The sequence below is a fragment of the Limulus polyphemus genome, unplaced genomic scaffold, assembly GCF_000517525.1.
Source record: "Limulus polyphemus unplaced genomic scaffold, Limulus_polyphemus-2.1.2 Scaffold1666, whole genome shotgun sequence".
Lineage (NCBI taxonomy): Eukaryota > Metazoa > Arthropoda > Merostomata > Xiphosura > Limulidae > Limulus > Limulus polyphemus.
Window position 1 is genome coordinate 39,568 of NW_013667276.1, and position 26,316 is coordinate 65,883.

General features: G+C 31.7%; 1 protein-coding gene across 1 annotated transcript in view; it reads left to right on the plus strand.

Annotated features, from left to right (window-relative positions):
* Nucleotides 1-26,316, plus strand: part of LOC106464489 (kinesin-like protein KIF18A) — a 63,396-nt gene that overhangs the window by 31,308 nt on the left and 5,772 nt on the right. The window contains exons 9-16 of the mRNA XM_022392218.1: nucleotides 2,074-2,328; nucleotides 5,199-5,273; nucleotides 5,731-5,907; nucleotides 7,378-7,499; nucleotides 10,335-10,443; nucleotides 12,097-12,364; nucleotides 19,375-19,908; nucleotides 24,910-25,482. Of these exons, the coding sequence (XP_022247926.1) occupies nucleotides 2,074-2,328; nucleotides 5,199-5,273; nucleotides 5,731-5,907; nucleotides 7,378-7,499; nucleotides 10,335-10,443; nucleotides 12,097-12,364; nucleotides 19,375-19,908; nucleotides 24,910-25,482 (2,113 nt within the window). The remainder of the gene's footprint in view (nucleotides 1-2,073; nucleotides 2,329-5,198; nucleotides 5,274-5,730; nucleotides 5,908-7,377; nucleotides 7,500-10,334; nucleotides 10,444-12,096; nucleotides 12,365-19,374; nucleotides 19,909-24,909; nucleotides 25,483-26,316) is intronic.

Genomic DNA, 26,316 nt, shown 5'->3' on the forward strand with positions numbered 1-26,316 from the left:
GTTCAGTAGTGGTGCTGTTCTCCACATCAGATCTTATAATTTGGCTGTCTCTTATGGAGTGTCCTTCACACTGGTCCCTCCACCTAATCAATGTGGGATTCTAGATATTTATGTGAAAAGAGGTAATGTACCATATCAGAAGTTATAATTTTCTTACACTGAAAATGTATTTCCAATTGGTACTTACCCCCTCTCACCCTTCCTTCCCATTGAAAATTGGTGCTTCCATCTTCTGCCAAAACTCAAAGTGATAGTTTGGTACAATTGAATAGAGGGAGTCACATACATCATGGTAGTATGTCACAGTCTTATTGGTTTAGGGTTGACTCATGATTATTTGCATGAGAGATGCACTGGAATCAGTCAATTCCAATGGACGGGAGATAAAAGGCTTGTAACATGCATAAAAAATATTTTTTGTGTATAGAGGGCAGCACTAAACGGGAATACCTATTTATATGAGAGGAGATAAGTACATATCGGAAATACATTTTCACTGTATGAAAATTATAACATTGGTACGGAGGTTCATTAGGTCCATGTGGGGGTACATAAGAATTTTCAGTTTTGCATTTTGGGTTTTTTACCACTGTTTCACACCCTGTAGATGGATTTCCACCAAATTTGGTAAGGAGGTTCATTGGGTCCATGGGGAGAAACACACAAACTTTGTGTTTTGCTGTTTTTATGGGTGTTTTTGTATTTTTTATAATTACATATGACGAAAGTAACTTTTCATGTCCAAAGATTACCTTTCAGTTATCATGAATTTACATAACTTCAGTACCCCCAATCTAGTAATCTATAAAATAGAAATGGCCTTTCTTTGGTGTGTTTTCTAATATTTTGTTTAGGTAGTTAAAACCATTTTTTGTACTTCCCAGTTTTTTTATTTTACTTTTTGACATTCTACAGTAGATGCTATCCAGGGCAATTCTGAGATTCCTTTGCTATTCTGAGAAAAATTATAATTTATTTTAATATTTTTAGATATATAAATAAAAAAATCCTAAAGTTATTATCAGTTCTTTTTGCTAATAGTTTTTTTATCAACTTTAATTTTCTTTTCATATGAATTGGATTTAAGTGGTGTGTGCAAACAGTTTCAGCCTCAATTAACATTAATGCCAATGTAGAAAGGACTTGTAACATTATTGGCTCTGTCAATTTTGATAAAAGTGTTAGCACAAATGATCACATATAAAGTGTAATAGACTTAAAATAAGACCCAAAGCTCGAGCACTTTCGAATAGTTGACTACATTACAAGAGAATTCATATGTTAACATTAAAACATTTAAATACACATAAAGCTAGATTTAGTTCCACAACTTCTACCAATTCTTTGGACATCTTTGTCATTTCTAAATGTTCCTCAGAGTATTATCATAAATGTGATAGAGTTATGGCTTTATTCCCAAACTCCTAAAAAGTTTAACTGCTTTTCCACTCACAGCCAAATCATGTTTTGTCTTGGTTGATTTATGGATAAAGAAGGAGAACAAAGAAGAAATATTATTGTTTATAGAAAAACCATTCTACATAACATGTTTGAAAGCGTAAAGACATAAAACATAAGAGGAGTTTCGTTGTTCAAATGCATAATGATCATTTTGTCAAAAATTGTGCATGAAGGTCTCTTTGTTATTATTATTATAATTTTTATACAATAGTCTAAAGCAACAGAGAAGTATACAGTAATAAACAATGTTTGAAAAAATAGTTACAAGCCAGGACAAACTATAAAAGCTCCATCAAATTAACCATATTCAAGACCATCAGGCAGCATCTTATGAGTTACCAGTAAGAATGCAACTAAATGAGTACACTGTATTCAATGTCTTTACCACTTGCTAAAAAAAAATGCATACAAGGAAATAAAGAATATAAAGCAATAAGGTATCATTCTGTACTATTTCTTCAGGTTATCAATTAAAAAAATATACAATTTTTTTGACTAATAAATAGATTCGATGAGTTGTTCAGTTCTCAAGCAAATAAAAGATGTGAATAAAACAGGATGTTAGTGATTACAGCGAAATTATACAATAACCATTTTTTATGTTATTTTCAGATCTCTGAACTTAAGGAAAAGCTTTCTGTGTATGAAAATGAGAAAATGTTTCCAAAGAATGTACCAGCTACAGTTGAAACTAGACAAGACTCAATACAGCAACCTTATGTCACATGTGATAAACCAGTCTGTGTACATGAAGATGAAATAGAAGAATTTATACCTTACAGTACCAAGATGTCAGCACTCTTTAAAGAAGGTCAGAGGATACGTCGAGCATACTTGGAATGTGAAAGTTCCTTAAAGCAAATTCAGGTGAAATATTTTTTTTTCAATCTATTTACAACTTTTAATGACTGAAGAAGAGTCGTTAAACCCAACTGATGTAACAATGCATTCGACTCTTTATAAGTAGAACATAAAAAAGTATATTTAATTAGCTATACTGATGACTAGCTTCGTTTTTGAGTCTTAAAGTTCAATGTGAAACTTTGTTTTTTTGATGTGTGTCAATCTAGTTTTGCATCTCCTGCAAATAGTATTGAATCCAACACTACTAACATGTCAAGCATGTGCTCCACCAGCTGAACCAAGGATTCAACTCACTAGTTAAGTTTTAAATAACTCAAACTACTACAATATTTCCATCTCAGAAAGAAACTCATCTTTGGGCTCTATCTCAGGATCATAAAAAATCCAAATCTTTATGCCAAATTCATCTATAATATTTCAACTTTTTTTTTTATTGCATAAGTTCCTCACTTTCATCAAACGTAGGACTGTTCAAGTTCATTAACACACATTGCATTGCCTGTCTCTTTGTCCAGCCATTCCAAATATTCAATTGTTTGATACACCTTAGGAAGAACATCACATTCTCATTGGCTATTCCCTTGAACATTGGCAGCTTAACTGTATATTCTCAATACAAAACATTCATTAAATGTTTTAAATACTGCACTTCAAGTATCATGTAAAATTATTACCAAAAAAGTAACTTATCAAACTTATCCTTTAAATTCATTACACTTAACATCTGCAACCAACTCATTTCAAAGACCAACTACCCTGTTAGAAAAATAAAGCTGTTTTAGCTGAAGATGTCTCCTACCTTGACAAAATTTGTATTTGTGTATCTTAGTTTTACCATCCACACCATTAAATACGATGCATCAACACTATTAGTTCCCTTAACAATTTTAAACACCTCAATCAGATCCCATCTATCTCTTCTTTTCTCAAGAGTAAGAGTAGAAAGCCAGTTAAATTGTAATAGTTATAAGGCATTATATTCCTTGTACTTATTGTTGTCTATATCAAGACTTCAGGGGCAAAAAAAGTACAACTTGTATATAAGAACTAAATTTCTTGTTTATATATATATATATTTATATTTATTTGGTGTTGTATGATTTAGATTTTTATTAGGTTAGTTAAGAAAATTAAAAATATGTGAGGTATCATACAATCTGTTCGTGCATTATGTACATTCATACTTTATTTATTGTAACTTGAGCTGTGCTTTTGCTGGGTGATTTTTGTTTTGTTAAACTAGTTTAGTAGTTAGATATGGTTCAAAGAGCAATAAGATAGTGTAATTAGATGAAAGCATATGTGAAACTATTAAGAGCCTGAGGTTGTTTAGAACAAGTAACTGTAATTGTCTGTTACAGTTTGCAGGTATTCAAAAATAAAATTACTTTTGATTTTACTTCATGTTTTTCAACTTTTGCTACAGCTAGTTTTAGTGTGGAGAAAATAAGAGATAAAGTATAAAGTTCTACCAAAAAAATTTGAAATTAATTTTAAGAGATTCTAGAAATTATGTAAATGAAATATGAAAACTATAATAATAGAGAAGTATTTTTATTCTTAACATAAATTGTCTTAAATCCAAACTAGTCTTAGTCAAACTGACCTGGTAAATTCACTGACATATCTTTTGTAAAAAATACTTTATTAAACACAAAAATATTTGTATTTTATGTTTTCTAAAAACTTGCCAAATTTAGTGAAACTGTTATTTTCACATTGATTCAAAAATTATTGATATTATTTCACAAATGACAGACCTTAAGTTTGAGGATCACACTCCTTATTTTCAGTTTGAGTGCACACTAGATAGTGCTCCTTAAAATGATGATTATAATTTAAATTTATGTGAGAGTCACAGGTTTTACATGATCACATCATGATCATTTCTCAGTCTATCTAGGAAATAAAACGTTTGTTTACCAAACCTTGCTAAATGAATATTTCAACAGTGTATATTGGGTGGCATAGAGCTGTTAGCTTAACCTTGGCCAAAGAAAGCAAATATTGTTTGTATTTATTCAACATGTTTAAAAGTATTATGCATCTTTCAGTAAGATAGTGAACATAAAGACAAGGTTGACTGTCAAGTTTAGAAGCACACACAAGTTCATCTATTATATCTTTGTCCTAAGCCAAACCTTAAAAATATTTCACTCAATGATTAGTGTAAACTTTCTCTCTGCAATACTAATATTAATGATTCAGAGGAATTTTCCTGAAATTGTTGTCCTGCATAAAGATTACAACTCTTGATGTCATCCTATACTCTTCATTGATATAATATCCTATCAATTTCCTGCAAAGTTTGGAAGAACAGTTCATAACTGTCCCGTGGTGTTCAAGTCCAAAGCATTAAGATGAAAAAGTTTTAGACCACAAAAAATACTTTTCAAGGAATGCACTTGAATTTCTGCAAAATTTTCTTGGTGATAATACATGAATTAATCTTATTTAATTTTATACTATTTGCTATAGTGGTGAATAAAATTATTCATATATAAGCATTATAAAATTTTTACACTATAACTTCTATGCTAATTTTAATTATAATTAGATTCATTTTGTTTTTGTAATTACTTCATACACAGTTTTATTATTTTTTCATATTTTTAAAACCATTACCTTCTACCACATTCACAGAGTGTAAAAAGCCATGATTTAAATGGTCCATTAGCCTTAGTTTTGAGTTGTGTACAGTTTTCATAATGCAATGATTTATGAATCAATACTGTTTAATTAAAAGAAAGCGTGTAACTAAATGATGAAACTAGTAACTTTCTGTGTATTTTGATCTAAAACATATTCTTAAATTGAATTAACCACAACAAATCGTACAGTTAGAATACAACCGTTTCATTTCTGGGTTTCAGGGGAAAATACAGTGGCGTATGACCTACTTGGACAGGATTTCATTATTGTCCATTGATAGAGACAAACTCAGTAAGGTGAGCAATAACTTTTGTATGCTGCACTTTCAATTTATCCTGGAATATGATTACTATTTTTTAACATAGATTCTACTTTCAGTCTTTTTTTGTAAGTATGGTTATGGAAGAAAGACAATATATTAAAACTTTGCAACGTAACCAAGTGAGATATAGCATCGTTGTATGAAATTATTAAAAATCATTCATGAGAAAAGTCTTTAGCTTATTTTTAAAACAAAAAAATTGCAACATTATAATTATGGTAAGTCTTCAAATATTTTTTGGGCTTGGCACAAAATGTATCTTTTATGTAATGAATTATATATATCTCAAAACAATAACCTCCTTCGATAAACTTTGATGCAACAGACTTATTACAAATGATAGATAAAAAAAGGAATCATGAACTTATATATAATGCATTATACTGCTGCTTTATATAATATTTTCATGTATTTTTCCTTTCTTTTTTTAGAGTACTTCAAAAGCAGATGCTGCAATTTGCTCGTTAAAAGGAAAGCAGACTCGATTGGAGGCTAGAAAAACTGACCTGGTAAATGAACTGCAGAAGAACATTGAAGAGCTGAAAAAACTGGAGGAGGGAATAGAAAACTATTATACTGAAGACAGAAATAAAAAACTTGTATGTGAGGTAAGAATTTTTTGTTGATGGCAAAGTTTTAGATGCAGACTAACTCTTCACAGAACAAGAACTGGAAGTATTGCGTGATATTAGATTTTATCAGGTAAAACATCACCTTAGTTTACATTCCACAATTCTAACTGTCCAAATTAGAGGTTATTCTCATTTTACATTCAAGATAAGATAATTTCCTTGCTTAAACTAACCAGTGCAAATGACCTGTATCATCACACATTTGTGTACGGCTCGTGTGCAAATGAAATAACACACAGGACAGGTAAGTATAAATTGTGTGGCATGTCACTTGCCCCTAGCAAGGCTGCCTACTTCTTGAAAGGACACTAATTAAATGTTAGAAAACATAAAAGTTTCTGAACATGCCAAAATTCAAGTACATTCTTATAGTAATTATGAAAAGGTAAAACGTTGTCAAATCCCATAGCCCCAAAGTTATGCCTACTACATTTTTTTTGTGAGATAGTTACATGTGGAATTTTGGGAAGTTCAGTGAAATAGTCAGAAGTTAGAAGGTAAGTAAATGTATTATCTGGACTTTTATTAACTCTTCTTTGTTGGATATTTAATTAACTTAATCTTCATAAGCTTAATATATCTGAAATATGAAAGAATAATCATTCAGTAAAAGGAAAGAATACTTGAAGGAAAAACTCCTTACAATAATCAGGTGAATTTAATTAACCATTATTCTTTAAAAAATGGTCCTGTACCACTGTCATGACTAGTACAACTGGATATATATGAAATAGTTTAGTGTTTTATATAATAAGATCATTACTCTGTACTAAGGTTTTCCGTGCATTAGCACAATGCTTTTCATCTAATTAGATGTGAACATTGTGTTGTTCTGCAATTTCTGTACCTAACTGTGATTGAATTGTGTTTTTTCTTTCATTTGCTGGAAAATATTTACGAGAGCTTAAGAAGTACTAAAATATAATTAATCTCAATAATTAATATGCAACACTGGCATTGGGTATTTATGTAGGCTTATAATATTTGTAATGAATATATTATAACAACATCTAGAGTAAAACATTTTACTTTTACATAGTTCTTATTTCACTCAACAGTTTGATTAAAGTACAGAGCTAACTGGCAAGAACGAAGAATATTTTAACTTTTTTAATAGAACAAATCATATATCACAACAGTCATATAATGTTACTTTTGTTACAGGAAGAGCAATACTGTGAACATTAGTTATCAAAATTTAACAACATTTAAACCAAAAATAGAGAAGCACATCAAATTGCTCACCAAGATGCAGTTAGAAGATCAATTCATCAAGATCCTGACTAAACAGCTGCCTGATGGGCAGCATTTTTGCTAATCGACTGTAATAGTACTGTTTTCTCGTTTTCAGATTTAAAAATTACTTTATTTGCAATAACTTACAGGCACTACATTGTTGGTATAAATATTTCTAAAAGTGGGACTATATTTTATGTTACCTTACAGAATCTAAAGTTAAAATTTCATCAGCATTGTCTTGAAACGGAGGTGAGGGATTTGCGTCAACAGAACAGGCATTCCCAGCAAGTAGCCATGATGTTAGAGACAGAAGCATCTAGGACTGAAAGGTAAAAAAGAGCATAAGCAAATTTGGAGTGTTAAGCTTTTTCAGATTGAGAAAATATAAAATAAATTGAACTTTAATGTCCAAAAAATGTGCCAACTTTTGTCATAGGTTATAACAATTTTGTGATGATGATGAAAGAAAAGTCTCTTTTTTTTTAATAGTTACACTGTTGTAACAAGTTTTAATTAAGTTTTACAATGCTTTCTATAAATAGGGTGGTCACAAACCTAGAATAGTCAGGGAATTTGAAAAAAGGTAAAAAAATGTAACAAATTTCATTACTGAAATTAGTTTCTTCTATGTATATATTTGTATGAATTTTCTACTCATCCTGGAGTATGGGTTTATATTTCTAAGAAACTATCGTCCTTGGAAACGTATTGATCTATGTCTTGTTTTCCTTCTTTATTGATGGTTTTGTTACTACAACCTTTTATTTATACCCTTTTATGTTGTTACAGTTGTTGTCTGAATAATTACTACTGAAGATAGATGTCAAAAATAGCTAAAGTCAATGTCTTAAAAACAATTGAATAGAAGGGATTCTAATTTATCCACATCAGCGTAGAGTAAATAAATTTCCTGTAGTAGTAAATAGAGGTTTTTTTGACACATTAGCTATCCACAAAAGCTCTTGAAGGAGTAAACAAATGATCCTAATGCAAAGTTTACAACATTTATAAACAAGTATGGGATTATCTTATAGTTTATTTTGATGTTATTTTCATTCCTGATATTTATTCTTTATGTTAAATTATTACCTCTTCCTGCAAAGGTGGATGGGGGTTATGTTTTCAGCAAGGTTTCTCAAATGGATTTGAACTAAAATTGGTAACCATTTGGAATATGACCCAGGTTTGAAATGATTAGTCTTTGGAAGGTCAAGGTTAAAGGTCACAGCAGAGTTGAGAAAATCTAAAAATTCCCTATCTGTTAACATGGGGACCAGTTTTTCATACTATTTTTGCTCTATAACTCTGTCAAAAATGATTGGATTTTGATGTACAAAGAAATACTGAGTACAGGTCAAAGGAGGCTACCAGCGCAGGTTGAACTTGGTTAAAGTATTGTTAGTTTTTGTCACTATTTAAGAAAGGATGTTGAGGTGTTTTATGTAATTCAGAGAAGGAATGATTCCAGGTTTGGGGGGGTTAGTGTATAGGTTGAAGTCTCTGAACATTTTTTGTTGAAGAGAAGAAGGAATGGAAGGGTAATGATTTTAAGTTTTCAAAATTGTTACAGGTTTAGAAACCATAAATGTAGATGTTGTTTTCATTAATAAAAGCTGCAGACATTAAGTCTAGAGAAAAAAAAATTTAAGATATTAAAAACTTGTAGACAACTCCAGTTAAGGTTGTGTTAGTTTTCTATCAGCGTGGTTGGCTGCAAAACAGTTTGCTTTTAATTGTGATAGTAGCTGTAAAATTGAAAAAATGTAAATGGATTTCGGATACAATTTTAGACCTCAAGATTAGAAGCAAGAAAATTGATCTCTGTATGTAGTTTGGAATAGGTTGATGGTAGAATCATATTAATATGATTGCCATAGTAAAGCACTATTGTCCAACATTGCAGTTTCTATTGTACCATGCTCATCTTTCCACAATGTGACTTGTTGGCAATAAATTTGAACAATAAATGGATAGCACAAACTCCACTTTTTTAAAAACAAGATATACACATGTACAAAACTTCTTTACACTATGGAGATCACAGAAATTAGTGGTAGAAAATGCAAAACTGAAAATTTGTATATATCTCCCCATGGACCCAATAAACCCCCCATACCAAATTTGATGAAGAACCATTCACAGGAGGTGAGATAGTGGTAAAAAAAATGCCATAAAACCCACAAAACTAAAAATTTTTATGTATCTCCCCATAGACCCACTGAACCTCCATACCAAATTTGGTAAAGGTCCAACAACAGGGAGCAAAGTAGTGGTAGAAAATGCAGAAACAGCCATAAAAACTGCAAAATGCAAAGCTGAAAATTTCTATGTACCCCGGCATGGACCTAATGAACCTCCATACCAATTTTGGTGAAGATCCATCCACATCCTGTGAAGTAGTTACGTGTACATAAAAGAGACAGTACAAATAAATTTTTTGGATTACTATTCCAGTACCCCAAAAATCCACTGTAATTTACCAGGCTTCCTAACTAAATTGTACTTGGGTCTAAAATACTCTAATTTCTGTTCAGTAAATAGCCTTGATCGTAATACTTCAAACTTTCCAAAGATATAAGAGCTTTTCTCTTATAAGTAACTTAGAAAGACTGACAGAATTACATAGAAGAAATGTAGAGCTTTTGATTGGTTATAAAGCTATTGGTAAACGAACGTAGTCATAGATAAACAAGTCTTCTCAATTCATGAAGTGGTGGGCTGAACCAGTGTGATGGATTCGCTAAATATCATGATAGACAGCAAATAGAAAAGGTAGAACGTTCTTAAGTTCTATTCTAGCTTGCCAATATCTGAAATATCTATAAACATTCTATTGTGGGCATCATAAAATGTAACCTGACCAAACCCAGAAGGCGACGTACCACATGACACAGATAAATCAATATTTAGCCCCTCTTCTTTTAATATTAACTAATGTATAATTCTAAGATTTTAATTATAATATTCAGTTTGATGCCAAACTGTTTTGATAGACATTTATAAAATAATTGTTAAATAGAATTTTGAATGTAAGTCTACAAACATTATGACATGCCCTCTGACCCCTCCCTGTGTCCATAGGGATAACATATTCAACCTCTGTTTTATTATTTTTTCTATTTACTAATGACTTATTGGTTTTATTGCTATTATTTTATTCTTAGGCTTCTTTCACCAACATTAAAGCTAGTACGGCAGCTGGAGATACTTTTAGATGGCCATGGTTTCTTAACTTCTGATTTGAAGAGTCTTTATGACTGTCTTGTAAAACAAGTAAGTATGAAGATGTTAAAATAATAAATTTGTTCATTGTATTAATTTAAAATTGGCAAAACAACTTATTTTAGACTTAGTAACAGCTTGATTGGATAAAATGTCACAGTGACATTGAAAATATTTGCAAGCACTTTAGTTTTAATTGTAGCTTAAAGTAAAATAAACACTTGTAACTTTTGTCACAGATCAACTGATATGTTGTCTGGGCTTAAAATATTGATATTTTTACTGAAGCGGCATATTATTTCAATATTGTCTTTCTTTCAAAACTTACTTAAGTATTAGACGTTAAAAGTCTGTTACCTTACTCTGTGTGAAGTCTCTTAGACTATAAATATTTTTCTTGTAGAATAATTACTTTATTTTGAGCATTCATAGGCATTTAAGTTTTTTTTTTTTAAATCTACTTAGAAATAACATTTGTATCACCAGAAATTAAACATAGTACCTCAGATTAACAATAATATGATAAGCTGAAAAAGATGGACTACAGCAGTATCAACCCTCACAGCAAAGTTATTTTTGTAACATGAGATGTTACCACTGAAAATAGGTATGTTTCTAAGTTGGTACATTGTGTAACTTGGAATAGAAGGTTATTGAGTGGTGCATCAATAAATTTATAAGCTAGCTTATGTTCATTGTGTAACATTTCTTGTTTTCAACTTTCCTTTTTTATATGATGTTAATTGAAAGTTCAGCTCTCAGCTGTTCCTACTTGGGTATTTTGACTTGGATCTTTCAATCCTGGATGGGTGCAGTCCACTTCAAGTGCAGAATTGCACTACTGATTTAAATGAATTATGGGAGAAAAATTACAGTTTATTTTTCACAAAATAAAACAATTAAAGTATTTTAGAATTGAAATTCATTCAATAAAAAATCTTATTCAATTTTATATATAGTTTTTCTATAATTGCAGATTTTTATTTTGGTTATACTTCAGTGAATTCTCAATCAAATCATTAATGTTTGTGCATAATATGATACTCATAGGCCCCTAGGAGGAAATTCCTAATAGTTTTGAACAAAATAACGCTAGTTTATACTTTTAACTTCCGATAAGATATCTTAGATCCTTTCACAAAAAAAGCTTTCTTGATTAGTACTGCTCTCTGTTGGCACAAATTTTTCACTCACCACTAGGCTTTTAACTCTCAGTTTTTCTGTATATCTACATGCAAGGATCATGCAATAACCCTCTGCCAATAGGAGTGCAACACTACCCTTATTGTAACTAGCGCCTTCTCTAACAATGCACCTGCTAATCATTTCTCAATTGACTCTCTTTCTGTTAAGATGTGTTTGTTTTTGCTTAGGAATTTCTGAATATTTGATTTTTTTTTCTAGATACCTTTTATTTCTTTTCATTGAGTTTATATTTTGTAAGTATGCACTCACAATTTCAAGTAGTTACTACTACCACTGCTGTTCCTGCCCCAGTGGAATTTCTAACCACGTCTTCAGGGTCATTTTTAAAATCATTCTGACAATGTTTCAAGCGTGTGAGTAAAATGTTTCCTCTTTTAAAAAGTTACTGTATATTGAAAATATAAAAATTTTTATTGGATATAGGAAGCATCTTATTTAAGGCTTCTTATTCACAGAAACAGGCTGTTTGATGATGATCTTTAACTTTTTTTTTTAAAGGCAGAAGGTGAGAAAGGAGTAATGTGGGCTGATGAATCACGGAAGAGTGGGGGGTTATCAGAACCAGTTCATCTTTTGACCTTATCAACTTACTCTGTACTTCCCATAACCCCTACATCTCAGCCTACACGTACACCACTCATTACTATTTTAAATCCTTCTCCCAACACTGAAGATAATAATATGCCAAATTTTATAAACCCTAAAAATAGTGAAGAAAATTTGGCTTTCCCTTTGTCTCCTGTAGAAGAAATCAACACACTCAAAGGTTTGTACTATTAATATACATTAATATTAATAAGTTAGTCATTATTATTCATTAACACGTTTAATGTGGTTTCTATTTTCTTGAATGTTACACAGCAAAGAAAAGTTCTAATTTTCAAAAGAAATAATTAAAATCAAGATTATTTATTTAACCCTTTCCTGCTCTGTATCTCGTACTTTTTTCTGAGAAAATACGATTGACATTAAATATTAAAACAAAATGTGTCTGATATCTTCTCTTAAGCCCCTTAAATTAAAAAAAAACTACAATCGAAATTTGAAATTATAGAATTCTGTGTGATACATAATTTATTAGCATTTTTTGTGGATAAAGTAATATAAAAAAATATTCAAAATTTCTGATTTTCATTTCCCTCAACCACCTTAAGTTATAAATGTCAGTTGGGAGAGTATAAATATTTAAACTTCCTACACGTATAAGTGAAACTTATCAACATTGAAATATGGCTGTAAGTTGTGGTATTTTTGCATATTTGCTGCTTACTTCTAGCTCAAATAGTTTGAAAACAGTGAACCTTTTTTTTCATGGAGTGTTTCAAAAATCATAAAGTTAGACTAACTACACTTTTTGTTTTACACTTTTCAAATGTCTAAAGCTAAGCAATTAATAAATATATCATCTAAAAGATGGGATTATTTTCTTTCTTGCAGCCTATCATATGGGATATTAACATTTCGTGATTACATCAGAAGTCTTTCTTTTATCATGTGACTAAAAGTAATCCAAATATTTGTTGTTTGTGTTATTTTATTATTTTTTATGTGCTACATAAAGGTAAAAAAAAAATGAATTTTAATGGTTTTTCTTGTTGTTCGGATGACAAGAGCACTGGTTGGGTTAGAAGATTTTGATATAATGGGAATAACTGAAACCTGGTTAAATGTAGACCATTGTGATGACAGAAACTTTGTTGAAATACAGAGTTATAAATTGTTTAATAGGGATAGAGTACTATGTAAAATATGAGTTACGTCGTGTTCAAGCTAAGGATATTGAAGCTAATAGCAGTGAGGTTGAATCTGTTCAGGTTTCTGTTAGGGATTATACAGAACCAGTAGATGAAACTAATGAGAAACTCTACATTAAGGTAAAGTATTCAGCTGTTAATGAGGTCATAATTATGGGAGATTTTAATTTCAAGCATATAGATTGGGAAATGTTAGTCAAATCATGAAGGAGACAGGTTTATTTTTAGAAATGGTTCAGGATCGTTTTCTTCACCAATTAGTTAAGAAACCTACTAGAAACAATGCTATTTTATATTTATTGGGTGGCAAGTGATAATTGCTGAATTAATTTTGATATTTTGCTGCATGTAAAGATAAGGACTAATAAGATTTTAATTCCAAATTTATAATAAAATGAAAGAAAATTTTGAATGGATGACACAAGAATTATATGCTGTGAAATGAGCAACTAGTGATTGGAGATACTGCTCAAGTATGGAAAAAATGTAGAAGTAAATTCTTAAATATTTGAAATAGGCATATTCCTTATAGAAAAACAAAAGGTGATTCTAAGATGATTACATTAATTCTGAGCTTAATAAGAAAAAATTGTAAGTTTAAGGAATGATAAAACTCCTAGTTCAGATAATATTTACCCAAAGGTTTTGAAGATTGGATACCAATTGATGAACCAGTTGTCACTATTTTTTTTTCTAAGTCCTTGAATAGTGGATAGGTGCCAGAAGACTGGAAGTTGGCTAATGTTACTCTTCTTTTCAAGAGAGATGATAAATTATAGGCCTATTAGTCTTACATCAGTGGTGGGAAAAGTTTTTGACAATCTGATAAAAGATGCTTAGCAAAGTTCAAAATTTTGTTGGATAGTCAGCATGGTTTCACTAGTGAAAAATCTTACCTTAATAATCTTTTGGCATTCTTTAAAGAGATTACTGCTCATGTTGATGAGGGTACATGTGTTGATTTGGTGTATCTGGATTTCAAGAAACCATTTGACAAGGTGCCACATAAAAGGCTTGTTACAAAAGTTTTTTTTTTTTTTGTGTGTAGGTATGTGGGGATAGATTGGCTCATTGGGTAGAAAACTGGCTGGATGGAAGGAAGTGGAGGGTTATTATAAATATAGTTCAGTTAAGCTAGATTCATGTCACTAATGGAGTACCTCTGGGCTCAGTGTTTACATCAAAGACATGAATGTAGGAATGGTCAATTGATTATTTTTAAATTTGTTGGTGATTTTGTAGATTTAGATTTTGATGACTGTTAAAAAAAAGATGTTGCTGCTTTACAAAAGAAGTTGGATTATTTGGTGAGCTGGGTAAATAATTATCAGTGGCTTTTAATTAAAATATATGCAAGTAATGCATGTGGGATATCACAATTTGACTTATGAGTATAGTTTTGATAAGAATAACCTTATATGTCTTGGTGTTCCAGTTGATTGGACTTGAGACATCCAAGCAATATGCTGTTTCTAATGGTAGTGCAAATAGGATTTTAAGTTGTATCCACATAAATATTGATACAAGTTTAAAGAATTTATAATGTCATTGGTTAGACCACATTTGGAGTACTGTGTTTAGACTTGTTTATATCCCACTATATTGCCCATAGTGATGTTAATCTTGTGACTCTCTCCACCTACATCAGTGCACTCACTGTATCCTGGTATTACTTCTTATTCACTTTTTTCTCAATGGCAGAAATTTCTGCAATGGTCTTATGTGAGGAAGTGGTACAGGCTGGTATGTGGACCACACCTTTATATCACATTATTTACATGATTTGGCAGTTTCCTCCTCAGATGGCTATTCTATATGCCCCAGTTCAATTTTGACAGAGGTGAATAACATCATTTCTTCTGTTCTATTTTATTCCTTTTCAGGGACACTCTCATCATTATCTTTTGGATCCCACTTGGTGGTGGATGTTGCCTGGTCAAGTATGCTTTTTCTCAATTTGTACCAGCTACCAGTAAACTAATAAATAAATAAAATTTCTGGTACCAATGAGCTCTATTAAGATGGGGGTGTTCCATAAGACCATTTTGGCATTTTCCACGGGTAGTACACAATTATTCAGTACCATAAATAATATACAATTCTGAACTGCCACTCATGCACTATCATGAGTAAAGCATAAAGAGATTTTGCCCATCCCTGCTGACCCTTGGATTGAATAAACTAGGGTTTTTTTGCTTTTCAAAATAGGGAACGTGGTTCACCTATTGCACCATCTCAGGACCTCCCCAACACAAATTCTCCCTGCATTTCTCCATAGTGGAGCATGGAGTCCTTACCACTTCCAGTTGCTGGAGTGATGGACAGAGGTCTGTTCCAACCTGAATGATGTTTGAGCACTTTAATCCACTCAAGGAGAAGATGGATTCCCTACCACTCATAACCCTAGATGGGTTTTTTCAGATGTTTTATGGGAGCCTCCTCGTAATTCCAGTTTAGAGACGTAACTTTGCTATCTAGTTGTGTTGAGCATGGCCCTTCTTTTTTTGGTCATTATATTATTTTCAATAATTGTGGAAGGGGGTCCACATCCTCCTCGTAATTCAGATGGGGGGGGGGGTCCTTGCCTCTCAGGTTGGGGGTTAGGATTTAGGTTTGTAATTCCACTGTTTTCTTCAGGTTGAGAGAGGCATGAATGGACCCATAATTCCAAGTTTGGTTTTTTGCATTCTGTACTTCTGTAGGTTGAGGGGAGGGCTTGTCCACGTGGATGTTTCTTGTCTTCTTCTGGTGTCTTGCATGCAACATTCCATAATTTTCAGGTTAGGTTCCTGGGCCCATTATTTCTAGTTCAGTTTGTTGCATTTCATGCTTCTTAATGTTGGGGTGAGGTTTCGTGTTGCTTGCCTTTTCTTAATAATTCTGGTTGGTTCGACATGCAACATTCTGCAGCTTTCAGGTTCGTACTAAAATTTGAATTATGAACTACAATTTGATACCAAACTTATTGACATAAATTTATAAAATAGTAGTTGAATAATATTTTGAATGCAAGTCAACAAACGTGATGACATGGACTTTGACACATGACCTGTCATGATAGAGTTAATATCACATTACTATAATACAATGATATCACACTGTAGTCCACAGCCCTATAATTCCAACGATGAGACATGGGACTTCATCTGCATGGTTGGGACCTGGACAACTCTCGTGAGCACATACAATATTCCAATTTCGGAATAGACGTCCCTCCTTGCATGTTTATTCTCACGACGTAATGGTTTCAACACTGTGGCCATTTGGCCTGTACCCCTTGTTTTAAATTTCATATTATCCAGGCAAAGAGCATACCTGTTCTAGAATTAGTGTGGACCCCACTAATGTGCTATAATATATCTCAGTTTGCACAATTTCTGTGTGGATCTTGCCCCCTCCATCTTGCCAATGTGGAATTCTAGATAAAGTGTGAGAAGAGGTAAAAGTGTTTTGGAAGTTTAGTTAACCCCTCTCACACTTTCCATCCTTTTCTCCCCAAGAGGGCCAGTGTTCGGGACTGATAATTTTGCCATTCTTGAAAAAAGTGAATAAGAAGTAATAATGGGGAGCTTGTGTACAGATCTGGTATAGAGGATGCATTGACATTGGTCACAAGATTAATATCACTATGTGTGATATAGTGGGAGCAAGCAAGGTATCATTCATACCAATGCTTAAATGGGCAGAGAAGAGAAACTTTCATTGGGCTATAGTGTGGAAAGGGATTAGTATTATTGGAAATACATTTTCGGTATAGGAAAATATAAACTTTGATCCTAGAAAATAGAGACAACTAAAGAAATACTAGAACAATTGGTGTTAATTGAATTTTTTTTTGTAAACTGTTGTGTGTTTTGCCCATAAAATGCCTCAATTTTCAGATATTTGTACTCTATATCTCCTGAAGGTAAGTGTTACAGTTTAAGTAAAAAAAATTTAAGGGGTGAAACAGAGAAAAATAGAGAGTAGATAGAACAACAAAAAAATATAAAATTGTATTGTAAAATAACAGGCTTTTATTGGTTAGTTTTAGGGTTGGCTATTTACTAGCAGAGTTGTCGAAAAATTTATATTTATGATTTATTGTTCAGTGAAAGACGTGCAAATACTCTATACATATTTGCACAACTCTTGTTAAATCTACTACAATAAACTTAATTCCTACTTATTTAAATGCAGTAAGTCATAATTTTAGGCTGGAATTATTTAAAACAGTTAAATGTGAACTGATAGAACTAATTAAACCAACATCACAAAAAAATTTTAAGATATAGAAAACCTTCAAAACCTAAAACTAATTCTGAAACAAGATCTATGAATTTTTGCTAGTTCTACTAGTTCTCTTCTTTTTAGTCTTTTTATACATATTATCTATCATTCATTAAAAACTGCTTGGTCAAATAAATTATAATAAATAACCCTAACCTTCAAGACATGGGTAGATCAAAGTGTGCATCTCATGACATTTCTATAGAGTTGTGTTCAAAATTTAATGTACTTTGTTATCATTGTTTGTTAATACACTTGACATCAAAACATAGTTTATAATTAGTATTTTAATATTATACGGGTTTAATTTCAAAAGAAAATATTTACATAAATTCTCGATCTTCACTACTGTTTATCATGTGACATTTTTTTGTTCCAACTTGCATATTTTGATATTCCTTACATTATTTTTTTAAATTTCCAAGGACTATATTAGATATTCCCGAGCTGAAATGTATAGAATCTGTTCTTCTTGCTTTAATGTGTTATATGCCTTAAATTGAAACTTGCATATCTCGTCCCTTCTAGCACGTGCTGTCTTTAAAAAAAATGTTTTATAATTCTCTGGCAAGTACTGTTGGATTATTTATAACCACTAGAAAAGAATATTTCAATTTACTATTTTTCCTTATGAGATTAGCTCATTCTTACGATCAGTTTTGAAATATTTTGTATCGGTTTTGTAGTTTGCTGTTATCAAGATTGTCTCGACCAGATAAGGAAAATATTTTAATGCATGTGTGACTTAATCAGAAAGCCAGTTAGATTATAACACTTTTAGGACATTATTATTTTGTTGTGTGTTAATATTTTGAGACTTCAAGAGAAAAAAAAGTATAAGAAACACACACACACAAGTACTAAATTTTTTGTTTTTAGGTATATTTTTATAAACTAAATTAAAATGTTAAAATCAGAAACTTATTAAGTTGTGTAAGAAAAGTTAAACAGAAAAATACTTGGTAGTACAAGTGCATTTCACATGCACAGCATGTTGTAATTTAACTGAGCCTGTAGGTAACGGATTAATCTGTTTACACAAAGCTTCCCCACTGTGATTAATTTCTTTTTCAGCTATGGCACTAAACCTAAATAAACTGGAGAGTTGAATTGTATTAGCTTTAACTGTAAGAACAAATAATGCATAACAATATTCAGTAATTCTAGAAAGAATAATGTGTAATTTAGATTTTGTGTGTGTGGGTGTATAGTAATTACAAGGTTAGTCAATGGACCAAGCCTGTACGCAGGGTTAGGGTAGAGAAAATAGCAGATGAAATCTATAATTTTGCTTTAAAAACTTGATATTCATTTAAGAGGTTCTAGAAATTTTGAAAATGAAATCTTAAAGTGTAATATAAATGAGAAGTATTTTTTTTTAATCTTGACATTGTACTCGGACTGCTCTGATCAGACTATGACTCCTTAAATTTACGGACAAATCTTAAAAATATTTAATTAAAAAATTGAATTTTTTTGTTTTGTGTGTGTGTGTGTACAAAACACTTGTAATATATACTAAAAGCTTGCTAAAGTTTGTGAAAATGCATTTAATAACGTAAAAGTTATAGTAAGTATAGTTTAAATGTTAAAAAAGGTGGGTCAAAATGACTGAGCCCATATGTACAGAAAGTTAATGATTCTGTTCTGCATTTAATTATATGCTAATCTTAAATAGGTACTAAAATTTTTAAAACTGTCAGAATGTCACTTTATATATGTATGTATATTTACATTTATTTTATTTTGCCAGATTCCCCGTGTCCATCTCTGAGTCGTTCTCGACATGGCTCTCCACATCCTGGTGTGAATGACATTAGTTTTCATCATGCTAGAAATTCTCAAGATGTACAGTCTGTCAAGAGATCTCTTAACGAAACTTTCCAGAACATCCCTTCACAACAGCTTTTAAATATTACTTCACCAGTACTAAATGTAAAAACTAGTTTAAATCAGACTTTCACGGGTAGTTGCTTACATGTATCTCCTAAAGTTACTGCTAGAACAGTACAAGATGAGACATTTGCTGTTCTCCCTGAGGAAAAGGATGAATTTAACAAAACATTCTCAAAAGGTGACAGTAAACCTGATTTGAACACTACTTTTACTCCACCACCACTTGTACCTGATACAAACAAAACATGTACTCCAACTGTAGATAAACATCTTAATGGTACATTTATTGCACAGTCTCTCCCTGTAAACTCTCCTTCCACACCACTCCAGAAAATCACGTCACCACCAATTTCTGTAACACCAGTTGCAGGACATTTTCCCAGTCCAGCAGGTTAGTATGGCAATAAAGTCTCTTAACATTTTTTCTTTAACTTTTGGTAGTGTGATATCATACGTATTAACATTTCAGTGATACTCATTTTCACTTAAATAAAGAATAGAAGTCTTTACACAATATATATATATATGTTTGTGTATGTGTATTTACAGTATTTTGTTTTTATGCATCCCGACTAGAAAATGGACCATTGAATATTTAAGAAACATAAGCTTAGTAAAGTCGATTTAAGTTTTTTGTATCATAATGGGGGGGCTATATATTTTCAGCCATGTTTACATCAAAATTTAAAAATATAATTTTAATCATGGAAATTTAGGTATATTTTGATATTGTTACTAATTGTTTTACAAAGTTGAACTGTAGCATCAGATACTGGAAAAAGTACTTTATTTTCTTTATTGAGCCATTAAATAAGATACATCCAAGGCATTTGAATAAGATTGGTTTTAAAAATCATTTGTAAGTTTTATTCTAATTTGAACATTTTAGTTGAATATGTTAGTTCATTGAATATACTTTTTTTCAGTCAATATATTTATCTGGTATATATTCTGTTGATTTTACATTCTATTCTTTATCACTTAATTTAGCATTTGAGTTGCATTACTTAAAACTATTAAAAACTACTTCATATATCAAAGGCTTATTAGCTCAGGTGCAATAAATTATTATGTAAGTAAAAAACCTGATATTGCTAACTACTTTTTAAATTTCACAATGTACTTGTTATGTTGTTTATTGACTGTTTCTTAGTAAGTAGTTATTTCATTTGAGAACAAGCCAACGTCTGTTGTTTGTAATTAACTAGTATTCTGTGAAAGATACTTTACATAAGTATAAATAAACTTAAATGTTTTTTGTTCCTTGTAATGTCAGGTACATGTTAAACTGTCTTCCAGTTAATTTTTGTAATTTATAAAAGATGTTTTATATACACATATAGAGTTGCATCGTGTTTATTCAGTCTGAATATTAATTACTTATGGTCAGGCTGTGGCAATTAGATACCAGTCATTGTTATGGTTAGTAGCCTATACTATCACTTTCAGTCTAATTATTAATTAATAACTTTTATTTTTCAGAACTAGGCACTAATTACTAACCACTTTTCATCCAATGTTTTGGCTTCTAATCTCCTGCCATTTCCAGGGAAGCCCTAAGAAGCACTATTTCTATGTTGGTAGTAATCAGTACACAATCCTGTGGCAGGAAGTCTGGTGCATTATCAGGAATTACCAAATAGTATTGCCCAATATTCACAACAAATGTTACCATTATGTTTTGCCCATTAAACAAGTACCTTTTTTTTTTCCTTTTGTCTTAATCATTTTTAATATAACTTTGGAATTACTATGTCATCAATGTTATTAGACCAAAACAGTAGTGTTGCACTCAAAATATAGTTTGCAAGCATAAATATCCAAAATCGATAGAAATATACCATATGACTGGTGAATTGGATAGCCTAAACCACCCCAAACATGTGGTCAAACAAAGTTAGAGTACAATCCAAAACCACACGTAGTCAAATAACTGGATGCAAGTGAGAATAAGTAGAGCAAGCCAGTCTTAAATAATAACTGGACCTAAGGGCAAACAGAGAGAAGACATTCTTCTCAGTAGGGTCTTTCTTCATCCTAGATACACTTTAGTTCATACAGAAAAAAGGGGTCAGCTGGGTTGTTAATTTATTTACCTTTGGAGCCAACAATGGGGGCACAGGTGGTTGCATAAATTAGTAGAAGGAATACTATGACCAGCTGCTGTAGTGGAAGGTCCTCAAAAAAGCAGCCCAATCACAAATAATGAGTGGATATACTCTTGGAGCATTAGTACCTCATACATATCTGAAAAGACCAAATCACAAGCCATCCAAATGAAAGGGCACTTGGGGTAACCTAAAAAAATACCCAAGCTATTTCAAAAATGGTGCTTATCAACTTGAGATCAGTGCATGGAAACATCAAAATAAAACAGAAAATAAAAATGTAAATGTTCCCCATCCTGGTTGGAGATATTAGACATCTAATGAGAATGGGCATTCCACCTCACATATATCAAATGCCATGCAAGGATGTGCATGCAGAGATGGGAAGAATACCTATTGAAGTATCATTAACCACCAGATGGCATCATCTGTTCACTTTGAGAAAGCATCGACCTTTTATAAAACACTACTGCAGAGGGTGGAATTGTGTCTGGGACAAATGCAGAGGTTCAAATAACATGTGAGAGTCCCATCTGGGTAAATTCAGATAAACACTTAATCTCCTAAGAGAGACTGTAAATTATAGGTATATGATTAGGACAAATGTAGGGGTAAGTGAGAACAAGTAAAAGTTCTTGCTGTATAATAAACCATAAACATAGGAGGTCCTAAAACAGTAGAGAATTTTTCACCGTTAACATTGAATTGTAGAAATGTATCCTCATGATAAGAGGTTTAGATTGTGGTTGAAGAGACTGTGGAGTGACTTGAAGATTACATCTCAAAAGGAAGGTGAGATGATTATTGAATCTGGCAAGTGAAGATAAACTCATCAACACTATTGGCAAAATACTTTGTTCTTGTGAAAAAGCTCACTTAGGAGAGACATATAGAGCTATTGAACATTGAATCAGAGACCATCAAGATGCCATCAAACTTCTTTATCTGTAAAAGTCTGCCTTAGCTGAACAACACTAGACACATGAATTGGAAACAGTTGAGAAACACTGCAAAACTATAAAACTCAAAGTAGCTTTCTACATCAAGACTCATCAACCAAAGCTCAACTGCAATCAGGACTTAATTTTCAATAAAATTTTGACCCCTTTCTGTTACGAGACCATAAACACTACGTCCACACAGCTTAAACTACAGACCACCTATGTTGATGTTACAGTACGTCTCAACTGGATTTCTCTAATGGCCACACTCACAGTCCTGCTTTGGTTTACTTTTTCTTTTCAACCTGCAAAGCTTGCATTCCTACGTGATAAAATTTGAATAACTTGACTTGATGAATATTTGTATTAGCAACTCAAAACATTACCCAAAAACTTCCTAGACAGATACAGTCCATTGACAACATCTCTCGGATATATTCTTCTCATAAATCTTCTCTCCAGATATGATAAGTTATTAAAGAAAGGTAGTGCTTTTCATTTAACCATATGAATATTTGACAAGCCAAATTACCGAACATAATAAAGATGGCTAGGTCATGTAATAAGAACGTGTTTCATTTTTGACTTCAGTGACTGACTGATTTGGTATCCACAGTTTTCTCAGCAGTAACTATATAAACATAACACAGTACAAAATAGAAATAAATAAGTGCTTGTCAAGCAACATTCAAATTTGGTCACTTTCTCTTACTTTCCAAAAAAATGTTTTACCTACCAAGACTATTGGATGGAAAATTTGCAGCAGGAGGAAGGGTTTTAGAATTTGTCTTAAACAAATATAACTAATTCTTTGTTACTGAAGTTCATAGAGATATTCATTGACTATAAATCATCCTTGGATTGTTGCATGAAATTGCTTTTATGTATAGTTTGTAATTGCTATGCAGTAAAGAAATCAACACCAAACTCTGTTCATGAAATAAGTGGTTTCTTCATAGAATTGTTAACATTACTCTTTTTCCCCCCAAAAAAAATTATATTATGATAACATACAATAACTGCAAGGGAAGACTGTGAGCTTAAGGTATATCCTTGAAATCTGGTAATAAATGATTTAGTTACATTTATACATAAGAGTTCTAAACTGCAAATAACTCTTCTTAATATTAAGTTTTTTGACAAATCTTTTGTCTACGTCAAGCTTAAAAATAGTTCTGTTTGCTGTGACCCTAAACTGATTTACAATGTGGGTAGGTAGGTAGATATTGATTTTTTTTTTCAAATTGCTTCGCATGATCACCTAAAACATAACACGTTAAACCATGAATATAATTACTATTAACATTTATACTATGAAGAGAATTATAGAAATTTCAAATTCTTTCGCAACACACGCTTGCTGGTCCATGTAGACCTTGATCAACGAAGTTGAATTGACTGTTGCTGATAATTTTACAGTTTGTTCTTCTGTTTCATCTCTTTTGCCAAGTACTTCCCTTCTCCTGGATAAGTTTCTAATCTGAATTTTTTTTTATATATATCCTATTCCTCAATCTGCAAGAAAATTTTTTGGAGAGGGATACACTAAATGGACTTGTGTTTGCCATGTTGTTGATGGATGCTCATCAATAGTAAATTCTCCCATGTTAGGTCATGTATTTATTAGTTCAGTGTGAAGGGTCCCGGGGATGAGATAAGCCATGTTGTCAAACCTCAATGCATTGAAATTAAAGAACAGGTTGAACAGTTGCCAAGTTTTTGTTATGTTTTTATTTAAAGAAGGATGACATTTCGAGCTAGCTCTCTTCATCAGATTGTACAGCTTATATACACTTTTTATGGCTAAACTTATAAACACACAATCTAGATCTATTTGACTATATCTCTCGCCAACTTTACCTTACTTGAACTACATTTTGGATGTGTATTTACAAATAGCAACTGAAGCCTAGAACTGTCCACACACTATGAGATATTATATTAATACTCAAAAGAAATTTTGAAGATTCTAAAACATGATGCAATAATATGACAATTGAACTACACAATGTTAGATTTGCACAGTTACATAAATAAGCCCGCGATAAACTATTGCTTCTAAAAATAACTAAATTCAACACTCATGCTATACTTAAATTAAAATTGTCGTGTATACCTAACAATATTCTAACCCTAATATGCCAATAAAAAAATTTTAAAGTCGGAAATTTTGTTAAATGGGTTGGTATATCAGCAGAAATTGGTGAAAATAAAAATTTCCTGATCATAATGCCAGAAATCTTTCAGAAGCTCAGTGGGTTAGAACAAACAGAAATATTTTTAAGCCTGGCCCTAGTGTGAAATTTACTTTAATATCCTAAATTTCTGTTCTGTCAATCACAGGAAGGCTTACATTTGCTGATGTTGTAAAGTCAGCTTTACCACAGAATCGATACCGACACCACAGAAGAAGTGTAACATCAGATTCTACATTTGTATTTCCTCCAACTCCAGCAGTACCACGTCCAGTAATGTTAGCGTCTCAAGTTACTGCCACTCCGGCATCACCATTATATGCTTTCAACAGCTGTCTTCCTAAATTGCCGTGCACATCAGTATCCAGTAGTTGGTGTCCTATAGCTTCATTAAAAATACCTAAAGTGACAATTTCTGAACCTTCTTGTTCTTCTGTCTGCACTCTGACATCAAATATTGGACAGCATTCATCTGTGGAAGTCAATGGCCGGCAAGAAAATATAGCTTGGTTTTCTGAGAAATCTACCTCTTCAAAAATTTCTGTGGACAAAGAAAATGTGTGTAAGTTAAATGATGAAACTAGGAATGAGCTAGTGAAGGTTAATGGAGGTACTGAATCTTTTACATCAGCAGTTCCTCAGATTCAACGTGGTCCTCTTGGGGAAATACAGCTTTCTTACCATGATAAGGGTGAAAAATCTTCTAATGGAAGTAGAAAAAGTATGTTGATTGTGAAATTTTTCATTTTTATTAGCCTTTATTAAAAGTGAATAATTTTATCTGTTATTGTTTATTCTGAAGATAAAATAGTGCTAATTATATATGATATACAAGATAGATGAACGTGTATAAATGCATGTATATGTGTTATTTGGAAAAACACAAATTTATAAATAATTATATTTAAGGAAAAAGTAAGATCTAAAATGAAGGCCAAGTTTTTTAGTAGCAATATCTAGTGTTATCTTTGAGGAATCTTCATAAACAATGAATTTTCACACTTTAAAATATAATTTCTAAAATATTGTACAGAAGATACCCGATTCCGCTTTGGCATTGGTATTTGTTATTTGCAATTATGTAAAAACTTTCCATCATTCAGGCAAGAGGAATGTGATTTTGTCATATTCTTTTTCTTCAGTAGTTTGTTTCTCTTCTCCTTTGTTTGTTTGTTCTTAATGCCTTAACTATTACTTAGAAATTTAAATTTGGTAGCTGTTTGAAATATAGATGTGGTCCTGTAAAAAAGACCAAATGCAGACTTTATAAACGAAAGTCGTCGTTTTACAATATATAAATATCCAGAAACTGTATTATTCATGAAATAAAAAAAAGCTGAACTGATAAGAATCTTGTATATATATTGCAAACCATGTGGTCTACCTGAGTGTTCATCTATCTTCTGTTTGAAAAGCTGTGCACAGAACAAGCCTGAATAAAGTTAATGCCAAATTTTATTTCAGAAGCAGGATATTCTACACTAAGTTGTTAGGAATTAATCACACTATCATTCACATTTCAAAATGTGATGTAACTTAAAGAATAAAAAATGTA